Source organism: Notolepis coatsorum (genome assembly GCF_963971535.1).
Source record: "Notolepis coatsorum genome assembly, chromosome: 3".
NCBI classification, from domain to species: domain Eukaryota; kingdom Metazoa; phylum Chordata; class Actinopteri; order Aulopiformes; family Paralepididae; genus Notolepis; species Notolepis coatsorum.
In genome coordinates this window covers 81,338,562-81,362,687 of record NC_140167.1, presented here as the reverse complement: position 1 = coordinate 81,362,687, position 24,126 = coordinate 81,338,562, and the positions used below count along the sequence as shown (strand labels likewise).

The following is a 24,126-nucleotide window of genomic DNA, read 5'->3' as shown; positions in this document are numbered from 1 at the left end:
TAGGACGTCTACTGTATATTTTTAGGTTTCAGCACCTTGAGAAGTAGCAGGTGGTAAAGCCCAAGGATCAACGTGGCATTTCAGTCACTAGATAATTACACCGGACAGGAAGAGGAGGGGCTTGTTCAAACGTATAAATATGATTGTATGTTCAACTGTTGGTCTGGACCAGCTCGGTTATAATCTGTATTGAACCTTTTGATTTGATTTTCAAACAGGTTGCAATAGTAGTGTGGTCCTTGAAATGAAACTGGTTACAATAGTGTGGTCCTTGAAATGAAACTGGTTACAATAGTGTGGTCCTTGAAATGAAACTGGTTACAATAGTGTGGTCCTTGAAATGAAACTGGTTACAATAGTGTGGTCCTTGAAAGGAAACTAGTTACAATAGTGTGGTCCTTGAAAGGAAACTGGTTACAATAGTGTGGTCCTTGAAAGGAAACTGGTTACAATAGTGTGGTCCTTGAAATGGAACTGGTTACAATAGTGTGATAATGGTATCAAACTGATATCCAACATACCTGTATCAGTGTTGGTACATCCCTACCTGAATATGTGCAGATAATCTTAATGCCTTAGCTGTGATTGGTCAGATCCCTTAAGCATACCCCACATTTTGCATAAAATGCCTGACAATTGCATATACCCAAAGTAATTTGCGATTTATATATATATTATAGCACATGCACAAGTCTGGTCTCTTCGGAAAGGTAACATTCTGGAGTTTCTTACACAATAAAAATCCCCTCTGGACCTGGTGGTGTTGTTGTCCAGCAGGGAGCACTCTGGACTTGGCAGTAACAATGCTCCTGTTACACTGCAGTTAGGCTGTTCAACCAAGGTTCCTGTTAGATCACTGCAGTGAGGCTGTTCAACCAAGGTTCCCGTTAGATCACTGCAGTGAGGCTGTTCAACCAAGGTTCCCGTTAGATCACTGCAGTGAGGCTGTTCAACCAAGGTTCCTGTTAGATCACTGCAGTGAGGCTGTTCAACCAAGGTTCCTGTTAGATCACTGCAGTGAGGCTGTTCAACCAAGGTTCCTGTTAGATCACTGCAGTGAGGCTGTTCAACCAAGGTTCCTGTTAGATCACTGCAGTGAGGCTGTTCAACCAAGGTTCCTGTTAGATCACTGCAGTGAGGCTGTTCAACCAAGGTTCCTGTTAGATCACTGCAGTGAGGCTGTTCAACCAAGGTTCCTGTTAGATCACTGCAGTTAGGCTGTTCAACCAAGGTTCCTGTTAGATCACTGCAGTGAGGCTGTTCAACCAAGGTTCCCGTTAGATCACTGCAGTGAGGCTGTTCAACCAAGGTTCCTGTTAGATCACTGCAGTGAGGCTGTTCAACCAAGGTTCCTGTTAGATCACTGCAGTTAGGCTGTTCAACCAAGGTTCCTGTTAGATCACTGCAGTTAGGCTGTTCAACTTATCTGATGTAGAATTCTGCAGCTTTTCAGTAATTCTACTGCAAGCATGAATGAATCAAGTCAAAAATAATTTGTGTCGTTTACGTTTGTTTCATTTCATTTTTTATTTATTCGTACATGGAATTATTACAGTCCAACAGTACATATTAATATGCTCCACTAAATTCCATGGCCGAAAGGAACGGGAAGAAGAAAATTCTTATTTGTACCTGCCCCTACACATGTGTAACGGATGGTATCGTGAAGCACAGTCAAGAAGGGCTGGGGTGAGTAGTGGTGCTATGGGTTAAAACTCACTCTCACATCCTCAAAAGACGCATAGACCCAGTACTTAGTGAATTCACCTCTTGGTATAGCGGTCTGTGTTGCTGCCCGCGGTGTGGGAGACCGGGGTTCGACTCCCACTCGGGGCATCGAAGTTTGAGGTGACGTTGTCACAACCGTTACACATATACAGCTAGACTAATTGCAATGTTTACCAAACCAAACAGAATGTACAGAAATGGAAACATCAACACAGTTAAATTAACATAAATAAATACATTTTGTGTATCTATCAGTTAAATTGCATATTTAGGCTCATTCATTTATACACACACACATTTATCTATATATTTATATAATGTATTATTCTATAATATATTATACTTCTATATACTATATAATTGTATTATTTATATTTTATTATAATATAACTAAATCATACTATTTATACTACACTATATTGGTATACAGTATTATACAATATTTTAATATATTATTACCTATTCTATGTTGAAATGAACTTTTATGCTCCAGAAATTAGACTAGCTTTGACGTCGTTCTAATATGTACACTGAGTATTTCCTGTTTGCAGAGAAGATTTTGCACCACTGATCGGACCCAACGAGATGAGCCCAACCAGAGGGGCCCAACCAGAGGAGCTGCAATGGGACATTCCATTGGGTTTAATCATCGCTGATGTGAGGGTTTTCTCTTTTTCAGCACTAACTGTAATTTAGAGCGCTATGGACATGACATTTTCCCATGAAAATGCTACACAGGGCAGGCTTAATCTGAAAATGGTACAACAAGTAAAAGATATATTTAAAGATATTTCCCCCCCAGGTGTAGTGACACCTCGAGAGATAACAAAAACAACATGTACATCTATGTCACAATACACTTTTTACAATGGCCTGTTATTCACACGGTATACGTATACGATACAGTGGCAGGACGCTAAACACACTCAGTCAATAAACAACCACACAGCTTTTATTATGACCCTGAACCCACTCAGTCAATAAACAACCACACAGTTTTTATTATGCTAATTTTAATGAGGAAAGAGGAAGATCGTTATACCTCTGGCAATGTTTACAATGTGATTTATAAGCACTTACCCCTGTCAATTAAACATGTGATTTAGTAAGCAGTCACGTAGCCATACTTCTGCAGACACACTGGCCTGGCAACTAAATATTAGTTACATCTTCATAATTTCACAGAGAAATAAATCAATGAAGGCAATATTGACCAATTAGCGTTTAGGTTCTGACGCAGCGAGTCAGTCAGTGAGTGAGTCAGTGAGTCAGCACATATACACTGATATGATCTGTATAACTTCTTATAAAAAATAAATCTCATCATGGAGGAAAACACACCAGAGCAGGTAAACAACAACGTTCTAAACAGGAAACAGGCAGCAGGAAGTGGATATGACAAGCACTGGGCCGATTGGCCGGAGATACGACATCACACTTCAATTACATGCGAGGAGGATAATTGTATGTTAGCATCAATACTCTCAACGTGGGAGTTTGATTCCGCAAGCAGGCAGATTGTTTTGTAGTTGGGGGTTTTATGTGCTCAACCGGAGGGAGGGACAGCCATCAAAATCAGACGATTTTTTAAGGTGCTATATAGTTAAGATTGAGCCACTAGATGTTAATAATAAAGGTGCTATAGACAACATTGAGCCACTAGATGTTAATAATAAAGGTGCTATAGACAACATTGAGCCACTAGATGTTAATAATAAAGGTGCTATAGACAACATTGAGCCACTAGATGTCCCACTAGAGCACCAGCATGTCTCAACGTGCACGTTTATACAATCAGGTGCGTTCAACGTGGGGAAATGGGAAGTAGGGAGTGGATACATGCACTGCAACATGTAAACAACAACATACACTTTGGAGCCGCCAATTTTTTTTTATCAATCAGTAATTGATTTGGGGGAAAAGCAATCATTTTATTCTGCACCTTTCTAAAAGCTCTGTGGATGCATTATATAAATATATATATATATAAGAGATTGAAAAAAAGATTAGTCTACATAAGAATTGTATCTAATAACACCTTTAAATTGAACAAATTCAGTGACTCCATCTGTGGCTTGTGAACCAAACTCGGCGTCGCTAATGGTCTTCAAATACAGAACATGTTCGGATATAAAATTCACAAATGATGACGTCCAACATTCTGACAATGAACTTGTCAAACAAGTCGCCATTCGGTCTCCTACAGGAAACACAGCGCTTCCTCTGCTTCCAAAACCCCTGGAACTCTTGAGCCTGTAGCGTCCGCTGGTGGCTTCCACACAGAAGTACAAGATGAAACTGAAATCCCCCAAATTATACACAACAATAACACCAACCACTGAAATACAGATCCACCTCCGCTGCAAGCAAGGTTCCAACACAGAACTGACCGAAGACTACACAACAATCTAACGTGGGATGATCTAAGCACAGGAAGATATTATTACTATTATTTTTTAAAGCAGGACATTTAGTATTTGATGTTTGTGGTTTCCAGTATTTGGGGAGAACATTAGTATTAGTAGTACCATTAGTAGTAGTAGCAGTAGTAGTAGTAGTAGTAGTAGTAGTAGTAGTAGTAGTAGTAGTAGTAGTAGTAGTAGTTGCTGCCTACAGAGTACAGACCCAGATAACAGGTTAAATTTGGTTACATTTCCTATGGCTCAGCCAATGGGAAAATAGCAGTCTCTTAACTCATCACCGATACAGTTTGGCTTTAAACGCAAAAGCATTTCCCTAACATTACCTGGAAAACAACCAGCAAGAAACGGTCCAATCATGAGACATACACGACACAGAGACCGGACACATTGCTACAGCGCAGGGTTTTGATTGGACAGATGCTAAGAATGTCATTATGAATTGAAAATGGGGGACCCTGATGTAAACAAGACGAAAGTCTTTCTCTGGTCTGCATCTCCTTAACAATTGTGTGTATTGAGCCGTACTGTATTGTACCCATTCTGCAATCTGTTAATAACATTTTCAATCAATCAATCAATCAGAGGAGATTTGATTGACAGCAGTCAGGAGGTGGTTGGGAGTGTGGGTACAGGGTCAGGTGGGGGTTGGAGGGTAGGAATGTGACTCTACTATACGTTGGTTTCTCTGCAGGGTAGGAGAGGGGGGTGGGTAGTGTCTGGGACAGGGTAGGAGAGGGGGGTGGGTAGTGTCTGGGACAGGGTAGGAGAGGGGGGTGGGTAGTGTTTGGACAGGGTAGGAGAGGTGGGTGGGTAGTGTCTGGGACAGGGTAGGAGAGGGGGGTGGGTAGTGTCTGGGACAGGGTAGGAGAGGTGGGTGGGTAGTGTCTGGGACAGGCTAGGAGAGGGGGTGGGTAGTGTCTGGGACAGGCTAGGAGAGGGGGTGGGTAGTGTCTGGGACAGAGTCATGATCATGTAGCCTCTCTCTACGCCCAGAGGGTCACCCGGATGGAACCGAACAGAGCCGCCAAGAGCAGCCATGCTGATGACATCACTGTAGGCAGAGAGAGAGAGAGACAGAGAGAGAGACAGAAACAGACAGAGAGAGAGAGAGACAGAGAGAGAGAAAGAGCACATAAGTAGGTGAGCATCAAGACTGAGCTAAGAGGTGTATGTGTGTGTGTGCATGTGTGTGTGTGTGCATGCATGTGTGTGTGTACCTGCACTAGAAGAGTTACACTCCATGTTAACCAGTGAGTCCATGTAGGCCTTTCCCAGCCAATCCTGGTAGGTCTTCCTATTGGCTACGCCCACCAGGCGCTGTGTACTGTCTTTGAAGATGAGATCTGTGCCCTCAAAGGCTGCTGAGTCGAACATCTTGAACGTTGCAGACGAGTCCTCGCTGAAATACCTCTAAAGAGTGAGACATGAGAGACGTGAGAGAGACGTGAGAGAGAGACATGAGAGAGACTTGAGAGAGACATGTGAGAGACGTGAGAGACATGAGAGACATGAGAGAGACGTGAGAGACGTGAGAGAGAAGTGAGAGAGACATGTGAGAGACGTGAGAGAGACCTGAGAGACATGAGAGACGTGAGAGACGTGAGAGACATGAGAGACATGAGAGAGAGACATGAGAGACGTGAGAGAGACATGAGAGACATGAGAGACGTGAGAGACATGAGAGACGTGAGAGACATGAGAGAGAGACATGAGAGACGTGAGAGAGAGACATGAGAGACGTGAGAGAGACATGAGAGACATGAGAGACATGAGAGAGATGTGAGAGAGACATGAGAGACGTGAGAGAGAAGTGAGAAAGACATGCGAGAGACGTGAGAGAGACATGAGAGACGTGAGAGACATGAGAGACGTGAGAGAGACATGAGAGACATGAGAGACGTGAGAGACATGAGAGACGTGAGAGACATGAGAGACATGAAGAGAGAGACATGAGAGACGTGAGAGAGACATGAGAGACATGAGAGACGTGAGAGACATGAGAGACATGAGAGACGTGAGAGAGAGACGTGAGAGAGACATGAGAGACGTGAGAGAGAAGTGAGAAAGACATGTGAGAGACGTGAGAGAGACCTGAGAGAGACATGAGAGACGTGAGAGAGACATGAGAGACGTGAGAGAGACATGAGAGACGTGAGAGACATGAGAGACATGAGAGAGACGTGAGAGAGACATGAGAGACGTGAGAGAGACGTGAGAGACATGAGAGACATGAGAGACGTGAGAGAGACATGAGAGACGTGAGAGAGACATGAGAGACATGAGAGACGTGAGAGAGACATGAGAGACATGAGAGACATGAGAGACGTGAGAGACATGAGAGAGACATGAGAGAGACGTGTGAGACATGAGAGACATGAGAGACATGAGAGAGAGACATGAGAGAGACATGAGAGAGACATGAGAGAGACGTGTGAGACATGAGAGACATGAGAGACATGAGAGACATGAGAGAGACATGAGAGAGAGACATGAGAGAGACATGAGAGACGTGAGAGACATGAGAGACATGAGAGACGTGAGAGACGTGAGAGACATGAGAGACGTGAGAGAGACATGAGAGACGTGAGAGAGACATGAGAGACATGAGAGAGACATGAGAGACGTGAGAGACATGAGAGAGAGACATGAGAGACATGAGAGACGTGAGAGACATGAGAGACATGAGAGACGTGAGAGAGACATGAGAGACATGAGAGAGACATGAGAGAGACGTGAGACATGAGAGACATGAGAGACGTGAGAGACGTGAGAGACATGAGAGACATGAGAGAGACATGAGAGACATGAGAGACATGAGAGAGACATGAGAGAGACATGAGAGAGACATGAGAGACATGAGAGAGACATGAGCTGCCCAGTACAACCAGTCTGACACTGTTGACCACTAGGAGCTGCCCAGTACAACCACAGTCTGACACTGTTGACCACTAGGAGCTGCCCAGTACAACCACAGTCTGACACTGTTGACCACTAGGAGCTGCCCAGTACAACCAGTCTGACACTGTTGACCACTAGGAGCTGCCCAGTACAACCAGTCTGACACTGTTGACCACTAGGAGCTGCCCAGTACAACCAGTCTGACACTGTTGACCACTAGGAGCTGCCCAGTACAACCAGTCTGACACTGTTGACCACTAGGAGCTGCCCAGTACAACCAGTCTGACACTGTTGACCACTAGGAGCTGCCCAGTACAACCAGTCTGACACTGTTGACCACTAGGAGCTGCCCAGTACAACCAGTCTGCCACTGTTGACCACTAGGAGCTGCCCAGTACAACCAGTCTGACACTGTTGACCACTAGGAAGGAGCTGCCCAGTACAACCAGTCTGACACTGTTGACCACTGTCAATGTTTATATGACTCAGACAATACATTTCAGATAATGTTCTTGAGATCTTATGAGCTAAATCCAAAAAGGTCACACAGCTGTGGTACAAGAAGATTCTTCTGGATGCATCTCCGCCCCCCCCCCCCCCCACATATACACACACACATTATACACACTACCACGCACCCCCCCCCCCCCCCCCACATACACACACACACACACACACACACACACACACACACACACACACACACACACACACACACACACACACACACACACACACACACTCCACTGACCCCCTACTTACCTGTGCGTAGTCCAGCAGTCCGTACACAGCGTGGATGTTGGTGTCGGGTCGTACCATCACAGCGTGGGAGGGGACTCTGGCCAGGTTGCAGTATTTGTACTGAGTTACCTCAGCTCTGGTGCCTTGAGAACATAACAGCTGGAAATCCTTGGACAGTAGTTTCTCAGTCCAGGATAGGTCACCTTTACCTAGATAGATAGATAGATAGATAGATAGATAGATAGATAGATAGATAGATAGATAGATAGATAGATAGATAGATAGATAGATAGATAGATAGGGGGAGAGAGAGAATGAATGAATGAAAAGTTTATTTTTGAACATGTAATTCTCCATTTCCTCCAAACAAATCACGGTATCTTGTTCCGTCAAACCAAACAATCATAACAACAAATTTAAAAAACATTAAAAAAAAAAAAACATTAATTTTTTTTTATTATAAACAAAAGGTCAAGAGCAATGTGTTTGGTTAGCAGACATGTCCAAAAAAGGAGTAGAGGGAAGCTAAGCTTATTAGAGAGAGAGAGAGAGAGAGAGATCAGAGTGTAAAGGAGGGGTGAGATAGGGGAGGGAAGAGGGGAATGATAGAGACGGGTGGTGAGATGGGGGGATGTCAGATAGGGAGGGGTGAGGGGAGGAATGATGGGGCGTAAGGGGAGGAACAGAGCGATAGCAGCAGGTGTCTGCCAGGGAGCGTCCCTGGAAACCCCACACTCATCTTCCTCATCATCATCATCCCTCTCCTCTTCCTCCTTCCTGGCAGGGACCAATCACATGATAGATATGATAGACATGAGATAGATAACACTACCTGACATCCTGACTGAACCACATGAACCCAGTAACACTATCCCATAATGATGGTTTATCTATGGTTTATTACCACGGTGACAGCTTCAATCTGATGAGCAGTGTCCTCTCTGACCCTGACATGGAACACACACACACACGCGCACACACACACACACACACACACACACACACACACACACACACACACACCCCCACCACACACACACACACACCCGCCACACACACACACACACACGCACACACACACACACACACATACACACATAGTTGACTGGTGTATCTTACCATCAGTGTTGGAGGGGACAGTTGTGTGTTTGATGAAGGCAACATCTCCTTTTCCCTCAGCCAGACACCTAGACACACACACACACACACACACACACACACACACACACACACACACACACACACACACACACACACACACACACACACACACACACACCATCAGCTAATCAGCTAATTAGCCAGACAGGGTGTGGTGATATATTCAGTGTGATGTGTGACTAGATTGGTAGGAAGCCATGTTGCAGCTACGTTTACATGGGCTGCAATAATCTGACTATGTTATAATGAAGCTGTTTACATGGGCTGCAATAATCTGACATCACCATCAAGGAAAGGTATCATGTTTCCAGTGTGTCTTTAATTCTTCTGAGCCGAATGCATCACCGGGGGAAGGAAGAGGGTATCAGTCAGTACGATGAGTAAGAGATAAACACAACGCAGAAACTTCACGGAACCACAGGTGACGAGGTGATTATTGGCTGAGGACCTGAAAATCCAACAATGGGCTGCAATAATCTGACTATGTTATAATGAAGCTGTTTACATGGGCTGCAATCATTTGACTATTGGCATCATTATAAAGAAGACAATATTATAATGAAGCAGCTTACATTAATATTAATATCATGACAAGCTGGCATAACCTAATATTACCATTTTGACAAGCTGGCATAACAACCTAATACTACCATCTTGACAAGCTGGCATAACCTAATTTTACCACCTTGACAAGCTGGCATAACCTAATACTACCATCATGACAAGGTGGCATAACCTAATATTACCATCATGACAAGCTGGCATAACCTAATATTACCATCTTGACAAGCTGACATAACCTAATATTACCATCTTGACAAGCTGGCATGACAAGCTGGCATAACCTAATATTACCATCATGACAAGCTGGCATAACCTAATATTACCATCATGAAGCAGTTGTGGGTATTATTATTATTTAGTACCTGAAGGCTCCATTATATCCATAAAATAAGTAGTACTTTGCTTTTTGATATTTATTCTCACTGTGAAGCAGGTGGTTGTGGTTAATGTAGTCTTTAGTACCTGAAGGCTCCATCGTAGCCATCATACAGGTCCTTCCCTTTCTCACATTTGTTCAGCCCTGAGCTGTCTCCCACACACAGAGAACACAGGTTGCTAGGGAAACCGTCCTGATTGGCACCTGGCACGCAGCTGTCCTTGAAGAACCCGCCCACCGCTAAGAACCATGGGAAACAGGAAATACCAGTGTATTTTATTTTATTAGAATCCAATTAGCTAAAGCATTGCTATTCTTCCTTGGGTCCACAAAAACCTACATTGTGACCAACATAATACTTACCGTACATCATAACATAAAACATTTACATTTTACATTTACATTTTGTGATTTAGCTGACGCTTTTACTAAAAAGTAAGTATGGCAAAGGACTAGTATACACACACGCACACACACGCACACACACACACAACCACACACACATGCACACACGCACACATGCACACACGCATGCACACACACAGACATAATACTTACATCATAACATTAAACATAACAAAACAACTTGTCACAGTCATACATAAAGGACCCCGCCTAAAAGGCTCTAATGGTTGAGAAGAGAACTCTTTAGATATCCCTCAGACCTCAGACTAACTAACCTTACTGTCATGCACTTGTCCTAATAAACTAACCTACACTGTAGCACTCAACACTTTGATGAACATTGTTACTCAGCTGATAGAGTTGTGCCCTTCCTGATGACTTGTCGTACAAAACGTGTAAGTCGCTTTGGATAAAAGCGTCAGCTAAATGACTAAATGTAAATGTCTTTACATTAATAATGAATGAGAAGAGAGCTCTTTACAGTAATAATGGATGAGAAGAGAGCTCTTTACAGTAATAATGGTAGAAAAGAGCTCTTTACAGTAATAATGGATGAGAAGATAGCTCTTTACAGTAATAATGGTAGAAAAGAGCTCTTTACAGTAATAATGGATGAGAAGAGAGCTCTTTACAGTAATAATGGATGAGAAGAGAGCTCTTTACAGTAATAATGGATGAGAAGAGAGCTCTTTGCAGTTATAATGGTTGAGAAGAGAGCTCTTTGCAGTAATAATGGATGAGAAGAGAGCTCTTTACAGTAATAATGGTTGAGAAGAGAGCTCTTTACAGTAATAATGAATGATATAATGGTTGAGAAGCATTATTTACAGTAATAATGAACAATATAATGGCTAAGAAGAGAGCTCTTTACAGTAATAATGGTTGAGAAGAGAGCTCTTTACAGTAATAATGAATGATATAATGGTTGAAAAGCATTATTTACAGTAATAATGAACAATATAATGGCTAAGAAGAGAGCTCTTTACAGTAATAATGGTTGAGAAGAGAGCTCTTTACAGTAATAATGAATGATATAATGGTTGAGAAGCATTATTTACAGTAATAATGAACAATATAATGGCTAAGAAGAGAGCTCTTTACAGTAATAATGGTTAAGAAGAGAGCTCTTTACAGTAATAATGAATGATATAATGGTTGAGAAGTATTATTTCCAGTAATAATGAATGATATAATGGTTAAGAAGAGAGGTCTTTACAGTAATAATGAACTATATAATGGTTGAGAAGAGAGCTCTTTACACTGTAAAGAGCTCTCTTCTCAACCATTATATGATCATTCATTATTACTGTAACAATAATAATGAATGATCATATAATGGTTGAGAAGAGAGCTCTTTACAGTAATAATGAATGATATAATGGTTGAGAAGTATTATTTACTTCTGACTAGGGATGCTCGATATTGGCTTTTTTACCGATACCGATATACCGATATTGTCCAACTCTTTATTTCAGATACCGATATCAACCGATACCGATATATGCAGGGTTTCCCCCCCCAAAAAACGGAATAATTTCAGGTAATTAACATTACATATGTCTTGTTGTGGAATTAACATAACATTATGCATACTTTTGACAATAAATAAAATCAGAATTTGTTCTTACTTGCTTGCCTGGGTAAATAAAGGTTATAGAAATGTAAAAAATAAAATAAAAAATTAGAATTTTCGATATCACATTTTAATGCCAATATCGACCGATAATATCGGTAGGCCGATAATATCGGACATCCCTACTTCTGACAATAATGAATGTTTTGCTTTTTAACCCGTTGTATGCCAGATCTTCCATATATGATATGCAGATTTTTCTTATTGTGAAACCTTTGAATCCCAGATCCTCAATGTACCGGTATATTATATTTAAGTGTTACAAGCCTAGATCCTCCATGTATATTATATTTAAGTGTTACAAGCCTAGATCCTCCATGTATATTATATTTAAGTGTTACAAGCCTAGATCCTCCATGTATATTATATTTAAGTGTTACAAGCCTAGATCCTCAATGTACATTATATTTAAGTGTGTTACAAGCCTATAGATCCTACATGTATATTATATTTAAATGTGTTACAAGCTAAATGTGTTACAAGCAATACTTCTACTTCCTGCTTCAGCAAAGCAAGCTGCTTTTACTGTCGCTCCGCTCCGCTGCTTTTGCCTATCGCTATTATAATGATTTCTTACAGCCCTTTCAACTTTAATTACTCTGTACGTTAACTCCCAATTCCTATGGTACTTCTCCAGAACTGTGAATCTTCTTATCTATTCAGATTTTTTACCACAGTCGAAAGGAGTAGCAAGATTCTCCGTGGGAGGAATAGCGAGCCGTCTTATCAGCTACACACTGACAAGGACTATGTCGGAAGGCAAGGATATTTATGAAAGACGAGGAAGGTTTTCCTTGTTATTTTGAGTTTTAACGAGACGGAAGACGACAGTGTGAGTAATAGCACAGCTCCAGGGCAACGGAACTGCCCCGTGCCACCATCACCACCACCACCACCACCATCACCACCACCACCACCATCATCATCATCATCACCACCACCACCACCACCAGCTAAGTACCTAGCTTAGCTTCAGCTTAGCCTAACCTGAAAAGAAATAAAGGAAGATGCCGGGACTCGGCTCTCCCACAGAATGTACTAATTGCTTGGAGATGAGAAAGAGGATTGTAGAGCTGGAGGCTCGGGTTTCTACCCTGTACCAAATACAGCAGGATGAGCAACTCATTGACTCTCTTTATGAAGCTACTACAAATATAGCCAACAATACCATGATTGAGAACTGGCCTTTGCTAGTAACTACAGAACAGCACCACCCAAAAGACGGTCCTTGGCACAACCAAGGAGCTAGACCAAAGCAGTGGATCACCGACAAGGATAAAAGGAGAAATAAACGATCCAGGACCTCACCCCCGGTACCGCCAGGAAATAGTTTCAACCTACTCTCGGAAACACGCATATCAACACCCAAGGCAAAGAGACATAGAAGCGTAGCTAACAACGCTAACGAAGAAAACAGCGAGCGTAACGGAGCTCACGCCAACGACGCTAATAGCAAGAATACCGGAGCTCACGCTAACACTAGCGAAGCAAACAGCTGGCATGCCGGAGCTCACGCTAATGCTAACGAAGCACACGCTAACGACGAGACGACGAGGAAAACAGAGCCACTAGCGACACGGCTGGCAAACACGACCCAGACCGAGCGAACGGCTAACAGCGAAGAGACTATCATGCGCCGAGAACGTCGCGGTAGCCAACGCCGAAGGTACGGGACCAGCGTTAACATGAAGGCTAACGAGGCTCCACCAAGGCCACAGGACTGTGGAAAGAACCAGCAGACTAGGCCTAGCCCAAAAACAAACGGCCCCAAAACTGTTGGAAAGAAAAATGCTAACCTCACACAGAAAATAGACTGCATACTGATTGGAGATTCCATAACAAGGTATGTGGAGATGGCAAACACAGAAAATATCTGTCTAGACAATACAACTGTGAAAGAGCTAGCCGAAAAACTTCCAACACTAATCAGACCAGGAATAACAAAAATTGTCATTCACTCTGGATCGTTTGACATCCTGCGAAAGAAGACTGGCACAGAGACTTTGAAAGACGATTTCACACGTTTAATGAACACACTAGACAAACATCAGTCTGTGTACACAAACACTGATGTGTCCATCAGTGGACCAATTGCATGCTTTCGCAGAGGACAGGAAGCATTCAGTCGACTCCTAAATTTTAATTCATGGTTAGGGGCTGCATGTCTCGTACACGGCCTGAAATTCATTGACAACTTCAATGTTTTCTGGAATAACCCAGAACGTTTTCAAAGAAATGGCTTTTTCCCAAATCGCTTAGGTTCAAAGCTCCTATCAGCAAACATGCGTCATGCCTTGATGGCCTCCAAGAATATTAAGCTCACACCAGCACGAGAGATAGTCATGAAGGACACAATCTCACCACGAAGTACAGCACAAGACGTCCCATCCCCGTCCCCCGTCCCCATATCACACAAGGCCATCTTGTCTGATCAAATGTCCCCGAAAGCACAGTGCAGTCAGTACGGTACAGTATAGCACAATTACCATGCCATCTCTAAAAACATACAAGTAATCATAACTAGCCAATGGCATGGTGAAAAATATACGCCACCAATGCGTTTACCTGCTATTAACCTCAGGGCCATCACGGTCAAACCAAAGCAGACCTCCTCTAAAGAAGTCCAACAAATAAAATTAGCTTTCCTAAATGTCAGATCACTGAATAATAAAACATTCTTAGTAAATTATCTGATTAAAGAAAATAACTTAGATTGCATCTGCCTAGTAGAGACATGGCTAAATAATGACACAGCTACATCAATAATGATAGAAGCTTGTCCACCAGACTATAACTTTTTTCAAATACCCAGAAAAAATAAAAGGGGCGGAGGAGTTGCAGCAATCTTCTCCTCAAAACTCTTGTTTAGAATCACAGAACTAGGCGAGTTCATGTCAATGGAATATCTTGCCATTGAACTAAAAACAGAATCAACTATTATTGTCACAATATACCGCCCGCCTAGACACTCACCAATATTTATACAGGAGCTCTCTGAACTGATCTCACTATGTGTTACCGGATATGATAAGGTGATCCTAAATGGAGACCTGAACATCCATTTTAATAAGAAAACAGACTCCAAAACTATGGAACTAAAAAATCTACTGGATAGCTTTGACCTAATACAGCATATAACAAATGCAACTCACCGGCTTGGGAATACACTAGACTTAGTTATAACAACAACTGGGCTAAGCATAACAAATATCTCAATAACTGAATTACCTCTCTCCGACCATCACTGTATATTTTTTGATACTCAAATAACCCTTACTAAAACAAAAAAAGAAATCATAGTTAAAAAGAGGCTCCTAAACGACAAAGCTGAATCAAAGTTCATTGATCTTATCAGACTACATGAACCACACAATCATGACAGCTCTCTAAATGAAATGGTAGAAAATCTCAATGATGCAATGTCATCTATATTAAATTCTGTCGCCCCATTAAAAACGAAAAAGAAGAAAACTAGAGCCTCGCCCTGGTTAAACTATAATACGGTCAACAAAGAAAAAAGGAAATGTCGTGCAGCGGAGCGAAAATGGAGAAAAACAAAAACCACCATATGCTGTGATATATACAAAGATGCTTTAACTGCTTATAATAAAACCATCCGCTTAGCAAGGAAAGATTACTTCTCTAAAATCATTACAGAAAATGCTGGAAACTCCAGAATCCTCTTTTCCACTATTAATGTACTACTCAACACTGCCCCTACACCTCCTCAGTCATCAACGGTTAAGTGTGAAGAACTTGCACTATTCTTTAACAACAAAATAACCTTGATCAGGGCCAGCATTACTCATGATGGAAATAAAGTTGATTGCGGCAAACCGTGCAATGTAACCATGAGAAGTTTCACATGCATCACATTAGATGTACTCTGCAAAACTGTCTCAGAATGTAACTCCTCCACCTCAGACATTGACCCTATACCTACAGCTTTCTTCAAACGGGTATTTAATAGTGTTTCAAGCCCTGTGCTAGATATCATAAACACTTCCCTTAGGACTGGTATTTTCCCGGATGCCTTTAAAACAGCAGTTGTAAAGCCATTACTAAAAAAACCTAACTTGGATAGTAATGAAATGGCAAATTATCGTCCAATATCCAACCTACCATTCATTAGTAAAGTACTTGAAAAGATAGTTTCAGTTCAAATAAATTCCTTTCTTGAAGAAAACAACATCTTAGAAGAATTTCAGTCAGGATTCAGAAAATATCATAGCACTGAAACTGCCCTCACCAAAATAATCAGTGACCTCAGACTAAACTCTGACGAGAATAAGATTTCCATCCTTATCCTGTTGGATCTCAGTGCAGCATTTGATACAATCGATCATGATATTCTAATCGATCGTCTTGAAAACCATGTCGGTTTCTCAGACCATGTGCTGGGCTGGTTTAAAACATACATCAGAGGGAGGAAATTCTATGTTAAACTAGGAGATCACATGTCTGATATATACGACAACAACTATGGAGTTGCACAAGGGAGTTGCTTAGGTCCTTTACTCTTCTCCCTTTACATGTTACCGCTGGGTGATATCATCAGAGAACATAATGTAGATTTCCATAGCTATGCGGATGATACACAACTGTACATATCTGCTGAACCAAATGATACAGCGATTAGCTCCATTACAGACTGCTTACTGTCAATAAATAAATGGATGAGTAAGAACTTCCTGAAACTAAACGAGAACAAAACTGAAATTCTAATTATCGGCTCCAAAACTAAAAAAGAAACATTAATAAAGAACCTGGGGGGACTAACCCCTTGGATCAAATCTGAGGTCACTAGTCTTGGGGTTATCATAGATTCAGAACTGAACTTCAATTCTCATATTAGCAAAGTGACGAAAACATCGTTCTTCCATCTCAGAAATATAGCAAAAGTACGACCATTTATTAATCAGAACGATGCTGAGAAGCTAATTCATGCATTCATATCTAGCCGGTTAGACTACTGTAATGCACTTTTCACAGGTCTCCCCAAGAAAACCACAGAGAGGCTTCAGCTAATCCAAAACTCTGCAGCCCGACTGCTAACTAGAACCAAAAGGAGAGAGCACATTAGTCCAGTCCTAGCCGCTTTACACTGGCTTCCCGTAACATTTAGAATTGACTTTAAGGTCCTTCTCCTTACATACAAAGCTCTAAATGGACAGGGACCTAGCTACATCGCCAACACTCTAATAAATTACACACCAGCAAGAACACTGCGATCATCAGCTGCTGGACTACTAGAGGCTCCCAGAAGCAGTCAAAAGAGGATCGGTAATGCAGCCTTTATCAACTATGCCCCAAAACTATGGAACAAACTACCCCAAAACATCAGGGAAGCCAACTCGCTAGACATCTTTAAAAGACAGCTTAAAACCTATCTCTTTGCTCAGGCATTTCACTGATAGTTATCTGCTACCACCTAGTGGCAAGAGGAAACATCAGGGATATCCTGACACAACTTGTATTTATTCTTACCCTGCCTACTCTTTTACACTGCCTATCAAACTCATGTGTCGGTTATTGCACTTTTTACTTCTTACTGATGACTATTTTTAAACTGAATCATTTTAAACTATTCTTATTTATTGCTAGATCCAAATGTGAAACACTGCGGGTTGTGACGCACACACACACAGTCACACACACACAGTCACACACACACACACACAATCACACACAAACACACACACACACCGACATACACACATACACACACACACACAGACACACACACCGACATACACACACACACACACAGTCACACACAGACACACACACACCGAGTTGTAGTAGCGTTGTAGTTGTAGATCTAGGTTAACTGTGTCCTGGTAGAGTAGTAGTAGATCTAGGTTAACTGTGTCCTGGAGTGGTAGTTGTAGAGTAGATCTAGGTTAACTGTGTCCTGGAGTAGAGTAGTAGTAGTTGTAGCGTTGTAGTTGTAGATCTAGGTTAACTGTGTCCTGGTAGTTGTAGAGTAGTAGTAGATCTAGGTTAACTGTGTCCTGGTAGAGTAGTAGTAGTTGTAGCGTTGTAGTTGTAGATCTAGGTTAACTGTGTCCTGGTAGTTGTAGAGTAGTAGTAGATCTAGGTTAACTGTGTCCTGGTAGAGTAGTAGTAGTTGTAGCGTTGTAGTTGTAGATCTAGGTTAACTGTGTCCTGGTAGTTGTAGAGTAGTAGTAGCTGTAGTAGTAGTAGATCTAGGTTAACTATGTCCTGGAGTGGTAGTTGTAGAGTAGAGTAGATCTAGGTTAACTGTGTCCTGGAGTGGTAGTTGTAGAGTAGTAGTAGCTGAAGTACAACCACACACACACACACACAACACAATAAACACACATACACACTAAACAACGATGCATACAGGATTATTTATGACTATTTTTAAACTGAATCATTTTATTCTTATTATTTGCTAGATCCAAATGTGAAACACTGTGATTATTTGTTCATGAACTACAGGAGTATTACTGAATAGAGAGCCTATTAAGATGCTAGATCCTAATGTGAAACACTGTGATTTGCCATATCTTGCTATGCTCGCTCATGCCTGTATTTTTTATGTCCGTTCTATTTTATAATCTTTTGACTATTTTTAAACTGAATCATTTTAAACTATTTTTACTATTTGTGTTACTGAAAACTGTAAGCGGAGAGCCTATTGGGATGCTAGATCCTAATGTGAAACACTGTGATTCTACCCGTCTATCTTTTTATGCTCGCTTATGCCTGTATTTTTTACTGTTGTGAAGCACTTTGAACTGCAACCTCTGTATGAAAAGTGCTATACAAATAAAGTTATTATTATTATTATTACAAGCGTAGATCCTCCATGTATATTATATTTAAGTGTGTTACAAGCCTATAGATCCTACATGTATATTATATTTAAATGTGTTACAAGCGTAGATCCTCCATGTATATTATATTTAAGTGTGTTACAAGCCTAGATCCTCCATATACATTATGTGTGTTACAAGTAGGGATGGGTATCGTTAGGATTTTATCGATACTACTACTCTTATCGATACTGCTTAACGGTTCGGTACTTTATCGATACTCTTATCGGTTCTTTTAGATTATTATTTAAATATTTAAATATATTTAAATAAATAAAAATTACAATTTATTATTTGAATGGCTTAAGGCTATATCTGTACTTGATATTTGTTTGTTGTGTTGCATATTTGAAATAAACTTCAATCAAATCAAACCGCCCCTCTTAAAAAAAAAAACCTGTGTTTAACCTGGCCATCTATAAAACAGCAATAGTGCTGCTGCTTTTTATTTAGTTAAAATCTTTTAGTTAATAAGACTACAAAATTACTACAACGATTTCATGACGGCTTCCTGTCCTCGCCGGAAGTGCGTCGGATACCTACCTTAACGTTAAATTTTCAACGACAGAACAGATTGCTGCTAATTAAACACTTCATGGAAACAGAGTAACGTTAACGCTATGTGGAGTTCATACGTGTAGTGTAGTATGAACTCGGCATAACGTTAACGTTAGTCAGTTTCAGTGTTGCTGGATGGTACACTCTATTAGCTCCGTAGCTAACATAGCTAGCCACGGACAGGCACCTCCCTACCCGTGTATGTGTGAGTGTGAGCGGCTCGCGACAAGTGTGTGTAATGGCTTGCTGCGGCTCGCTTCTCATGCAGACAGAGAGAGGAGAGATAGTTTGCAACGTTTAAATTCCTCGAAAAAAGACTCATAATAATAATAATTTCTCGAGTATCGATAGCAGTACCGATAACGTCGGAGCTTATTAATACAAGTCAAGTCAAGAGTTTTAATTGTCACGGCATACAGGTATACAATGAAATGCGGCTGGTCTTGCCCGCGACGATGTGCAATACAGTGGTACAACATATAATAGAATCCAATAAAAATACAGTGGTACAACATATTAATAGAATCCAATAACAACAACAGTGCAATAAACAGGTACATGGTGTGCCATCTCGGTATCTGTACATAGTATTTACAGAGCATATAGGACATGCTAGGTAGCTTTAGTAGTGCAATACACTGTTCCTGATGTTATACTAATTTAAAGTGGCCCTTCCTCTGGCCATAAGTGTGCGTGTGTGCGGCATGAGTGTTAAAGTGGCTGCTAGTGTGTGAGCGTGCTCAGCGTGCGTGTCGTGTATGTGCTTGTGTGTGCTTGTGTGTGGATAGTTCAGTTTCTGTGTCTCTCAATGTTCATTGTTCAAGGCTCTGATGGCCTGGGGGAAGAAGCTTAGCCTAAGTCTCTCCGTCCTAGTAGCTGGGGTTCGCAGGCGTCTGCCTGACCTCAGCAGCTGGAACAGGCTGTTATTGGGGTGGTGGGGGTCTTTCATTATCCTGCAGGCTCTGGATTTGCACCTCTTGTTGTATAGAGCCTGCAGGGGAGGTAGCGCAATACCCGTGGTACGCTCGGCTGAGCGCACCACTCTCTGTAGGGCCTTCTTGTCCTGTGCCGTGCTGTTCCCATACCAGGCAGTGATGTTTCCGGTCAAGATGCTCTCTACAGCTCCTGAGTAGAAGGACTGGAGTATCTTCCCCGATACTCTGAACTTCCTTAACTGTCTCAGGTGGTAGAGGCGCTGCTTCGCTTTCTTTACTACTGTGTCTATGTGTGTTGACCATGTCAGATCCTCTGAGATGTGGACCCCCAGGTACTTGAAGCTGCTCACCCTGTCCACGGTAGCCCCGTTAATCATCAGTGGTGTGTGTGTCTCCTGCTGTCCTCTCCTATAATCCACGATCAGCTCCTTGGTTTTACCAATGTTCAGGAGCAGGCTGTTGTCCTGGCACCAACGTTCCAGTACCTCAACCTCCTCTCGGTAGGCCTTCTCGTCGTTGTCCGAGATCAGCCCCACCACCACCGTGTCGTCGGCGAACTTCACTATGGAGTTGGAGCTGAACTTGGCCACACAATCGTGTGTGTAGAGTGAGTACAGCAGGGGGCTTAGAACACATCCCTGGGCGGACCCGATGCTCAGGGTGATGGTGTTGGAGGTCTGACCCCCCACCCTGACCGCCTGGGGTCTTTCACTCAGAAAGTCCAGTACCCAGGCGCTCAGGGCGGAGCTCAGACCTAGCTCGATCAGCTTGTCCACCAGTCTGGTGGGGACTATGGTGTTGAACGCTGAGCTGTAGTCAATGAACAACAGTCTCACATAGCCCCCCTTCTGACGGTCAAGGTGGGAGAGAGTGCTGTGCAGTACCTGGGAGACCGCGTCGTCAGTGGACCTGTTTGTCCTGTATGCAAATTGCATAGGGTCCATATCACTGGGGAGAGAGGCACAAATGTGGTCCTTGACCAGCCTCTCGAAACATTTCATGACCACAGAGGTGAGTGCCACCGGTCTGTAGTCATTTGGACATGTTGGGGAGGGTTTCTTCGGTACAGGGATGATGGTAGACATCTTGAAGCAGGCAGGGACTACTGACTCCGCCAGGGATTGATTAAATATGGCGGTGAACACCGGGGCAAGCTGGTTTGCACAGGACTTAAGTATGCGTCCTGTTATACCATCTGGGCCCGCAGCCTTCCTGGTGTTCACCTGCATAAATGCTCTTCTCACACTGTGTTCCGACAACGAGAGAGCGCCCCCGCCCCCCCGCGGTTGCCCCCCCCCCCTCCACAACAGCCGGTGCGCCAGTGACGTCACTAGCCAGAGGGCTAGCGGCGACACTGTCTACACCGAACCGAGCGTAGAAGGAGTTGAGTTTGTCCGCGAGAGAGGCGTCATCGCTCCCCATTGAGGGGGCGCTGACTTTGTAGTCAGTTATTGTCTTCAGTCCCCTCCACAAGCCTCTTGTGTCGTTTTGTGCCATTTGTGTCTCCAGTTTCTCAGCATATGTCCTCTTAGCAAGTTTAACAGCCTTGCGCAGAGTGTAGACTGAAGCCTTGTACTCTTCCATATTTCCTGACTCTCTGCCCAGGTTATAAGCTGTGGTGCGTGAGTTCAGGGCTGCTTTTATAGTGCTGTCCACCCAAGGTTTCTGGTTTGGGAAAACCCGCGCCTTCTTTGTGAGGACAATACCGTCTGCCACTGTTGTTATGTAACTCACAACGGTATCAGCGTACTCGCTGACGTCACTGGCGCTTCCTTTAAACATGCCCCAGTCTGTATCCTCGAACGCATCACGGAGCGCGGCCTCTGATTCGTCAGACCACTTTTTTGTCTCACGTGACACGACGACGTCACGCGATCTTTGTTTGTATGCTGGGATTAAAAAAATGGAGTCGTGATCGCTCGCGCTTGCAGAACCCATCAGTGGCGGAGCCGCTACAGCCTTGTAGCCAGCTCTGAACGGGGTGTAACAGTGGTCGAGTGTGTTTCCCCCTCTTGTGGAGCAGGCGATGTGCTGAAAAAAGGTCGGCATCACTTTTTTCAGATTTGCCTGGTTGAAGTCACCAGTCACTATCGTCGCGGCTTCCGGGTGCTTGATCTGTTGTTTGTTGAGGTGGTCGTGTAATTCCACCAGCGCTTTGCCAGTATTTGCCTGTGGGTGGATATATACGACGGATATAATGACCGCGGTAAACTCACGGGGTAGGTGGTACGGGCGGCACAGGATTTGGAGATGTTCCATATCTGGTTATATCAGTTTTCTTCTAATTTAGTACCGGTTCGCGTTTAGAACCGGGGTCCAGGGGGCATCCCTAGTTAGATCCTCCTGATGGGAAGTTGTTACAGTACGTACAGGACGTGGTTAACCTGTTATGCCATATTTTCAGAGAATTCGCCTAAAGGTACATACCCAAGTAAATGGAAGATTGCTCCACTTCTACAAGGTCCATTTGCATGTTATTGGTATTTAGGGACATCTATGTACCTCAGGGAATGTATTCCCAGTGTCAGAAATATTGTGTCTGTTACTATGATTGAGTAAATTGTAATGATCCAAAGGAGAATATAAATTATTGTTATTATAATTTATCTTTTTTTCATCTTTGATGGTGAATAACACCATGCTAACATTGACCAAAACATTGACCTTATTATGGCCAAGTCATACATCTATGGATCGGCCCAAATCTCGTATTTCCATTGGAAGAGTTAAATCTGGATTTATTACCACCACGCGCCCAGGACAGGGCAGCAAAGACCGTGAATTAAATCTATTGTAAGTACAGTTACTTTTGTATAATGTCCATAGCTCCGCCATTTTCTTTACCGGATTGCGACGCAGTTTTTTCCTAGATGTTCACAGAAAGGTAAAGAAACAATATACATTGTATGTTATGGCAATAACGTTGAGGTTTGTTCGACCTGTGAGATATAATCACGACATTCACGTCAATATTTGTCAAATGTCTGCGGCTGGTGTGAGCTGGGTAGTGTAGTTTTTTTCCACGTCCATCGAAAGCCCTGGGTCTCCTCTTTCTTAGGACTACAACGATTTCATGACGGCATCATGTCCTCATGTCTAAATCATCTGGTTTACGATGGAATGCGCAGATATATTTATAAGGTCGTATTTAGCTAAGAACACTTAAAATCATTGGTAAACAAAGGTAGTGCTGAAAATATACACTTTGACTGCTGTTTTGACAGGGTTAGGGTCTTTTCTCTTGGCTACATTTGAAAAAGAAACACAACATCACTTAGGTTAACAGTCTAACAGACTGAAGCTGACTCTGGATCAGTGACCAGGAACACTAACTTCATGACCGTATTCAGTCTAACAGACTGAAGTTGACTCTGGATCAGTGACCAGGAACACTAACTTCATGACTGTATTCAGTCTAACAGACTGAAGCTGACTCTGGATCAGTGACCGGGAACACTAACTTCATGACCGTATTCAGTCTAACAGACTGAAGCTGACTCTGGATCAGTGACCGGGAACACTAACTTCATGACCGTATTCAGTCTAACAGACTGAAGCTGACTCTGGATCAGTGACCGGGAACACTAACTTCATGACCGTATTCAGTCTAACAGACTGAAGCTGACTCTGGATCAGTGACCGGGAACACTAACTTCATGACTCACCCTGCGGGATCTGGCACTGCTGCGGTGTGATCAGCCCTCTCTCCATCAGCATGGCGATGGGGACGTTCCAGCCGGCGGTGCGGCCCAAGCCGGTGTGGCAGGACCGACGGCCACGCAGGTCGTCAAGGTTATGGATGTCAGTATTGCTCTTCTTCACCACGGCAACCGCGTAGTAGATGGAACCATCAACCTCA

General features: G+C 42.7%; 1 protein-coding gene across 1 annotated transcript in view; it reads right to left on the bottom strand.

The window, feature by feature from the left end:
- Positions 1 to 2,781: 2,781 nt before the first annotated feature.
- The window catches only part of meltf (melanotransferrin), a 54,044-nt gene continuing 32,699 nt past the window's right edge, over positions 2,782 to 24,126 (bottom strand). The window contains exons 9-14 of the mRNA XM_084311263.1: positions 23,933 to 24,126; positions 9,978 to 10,131; positions 8,910 to 8,977; positions 7,812 to 7,999; positions 5,369 to 5,561; positions 2,782 to 5,202 (exon numbers count right to left, since the gene is read on the bottom strand). The exon at positions 23,933 to 24,126 is cut by the window's right edge and continues 1 nt beyond it. Of these exons, the coding sequence (XP_084167389.1) occupies positions 5,135 to 5,202; positions 5,369 to 5,561; positions 7,812 to 7,999; positions 8,910 to 8,977; positions 9,978 to 10,131; positions 23,933 to 24,126 (865 nt within the window). The 3' untranslated portion in view covers positions 2,782 to 5,134. The remainder of the gene's footprint in view (positions 5,203 to 5,368; positions 5,562 to 7,811; positions 8,000 to 8,909; positions 8,978 to 9,977; positions 10,132 to 23,932) is intronic.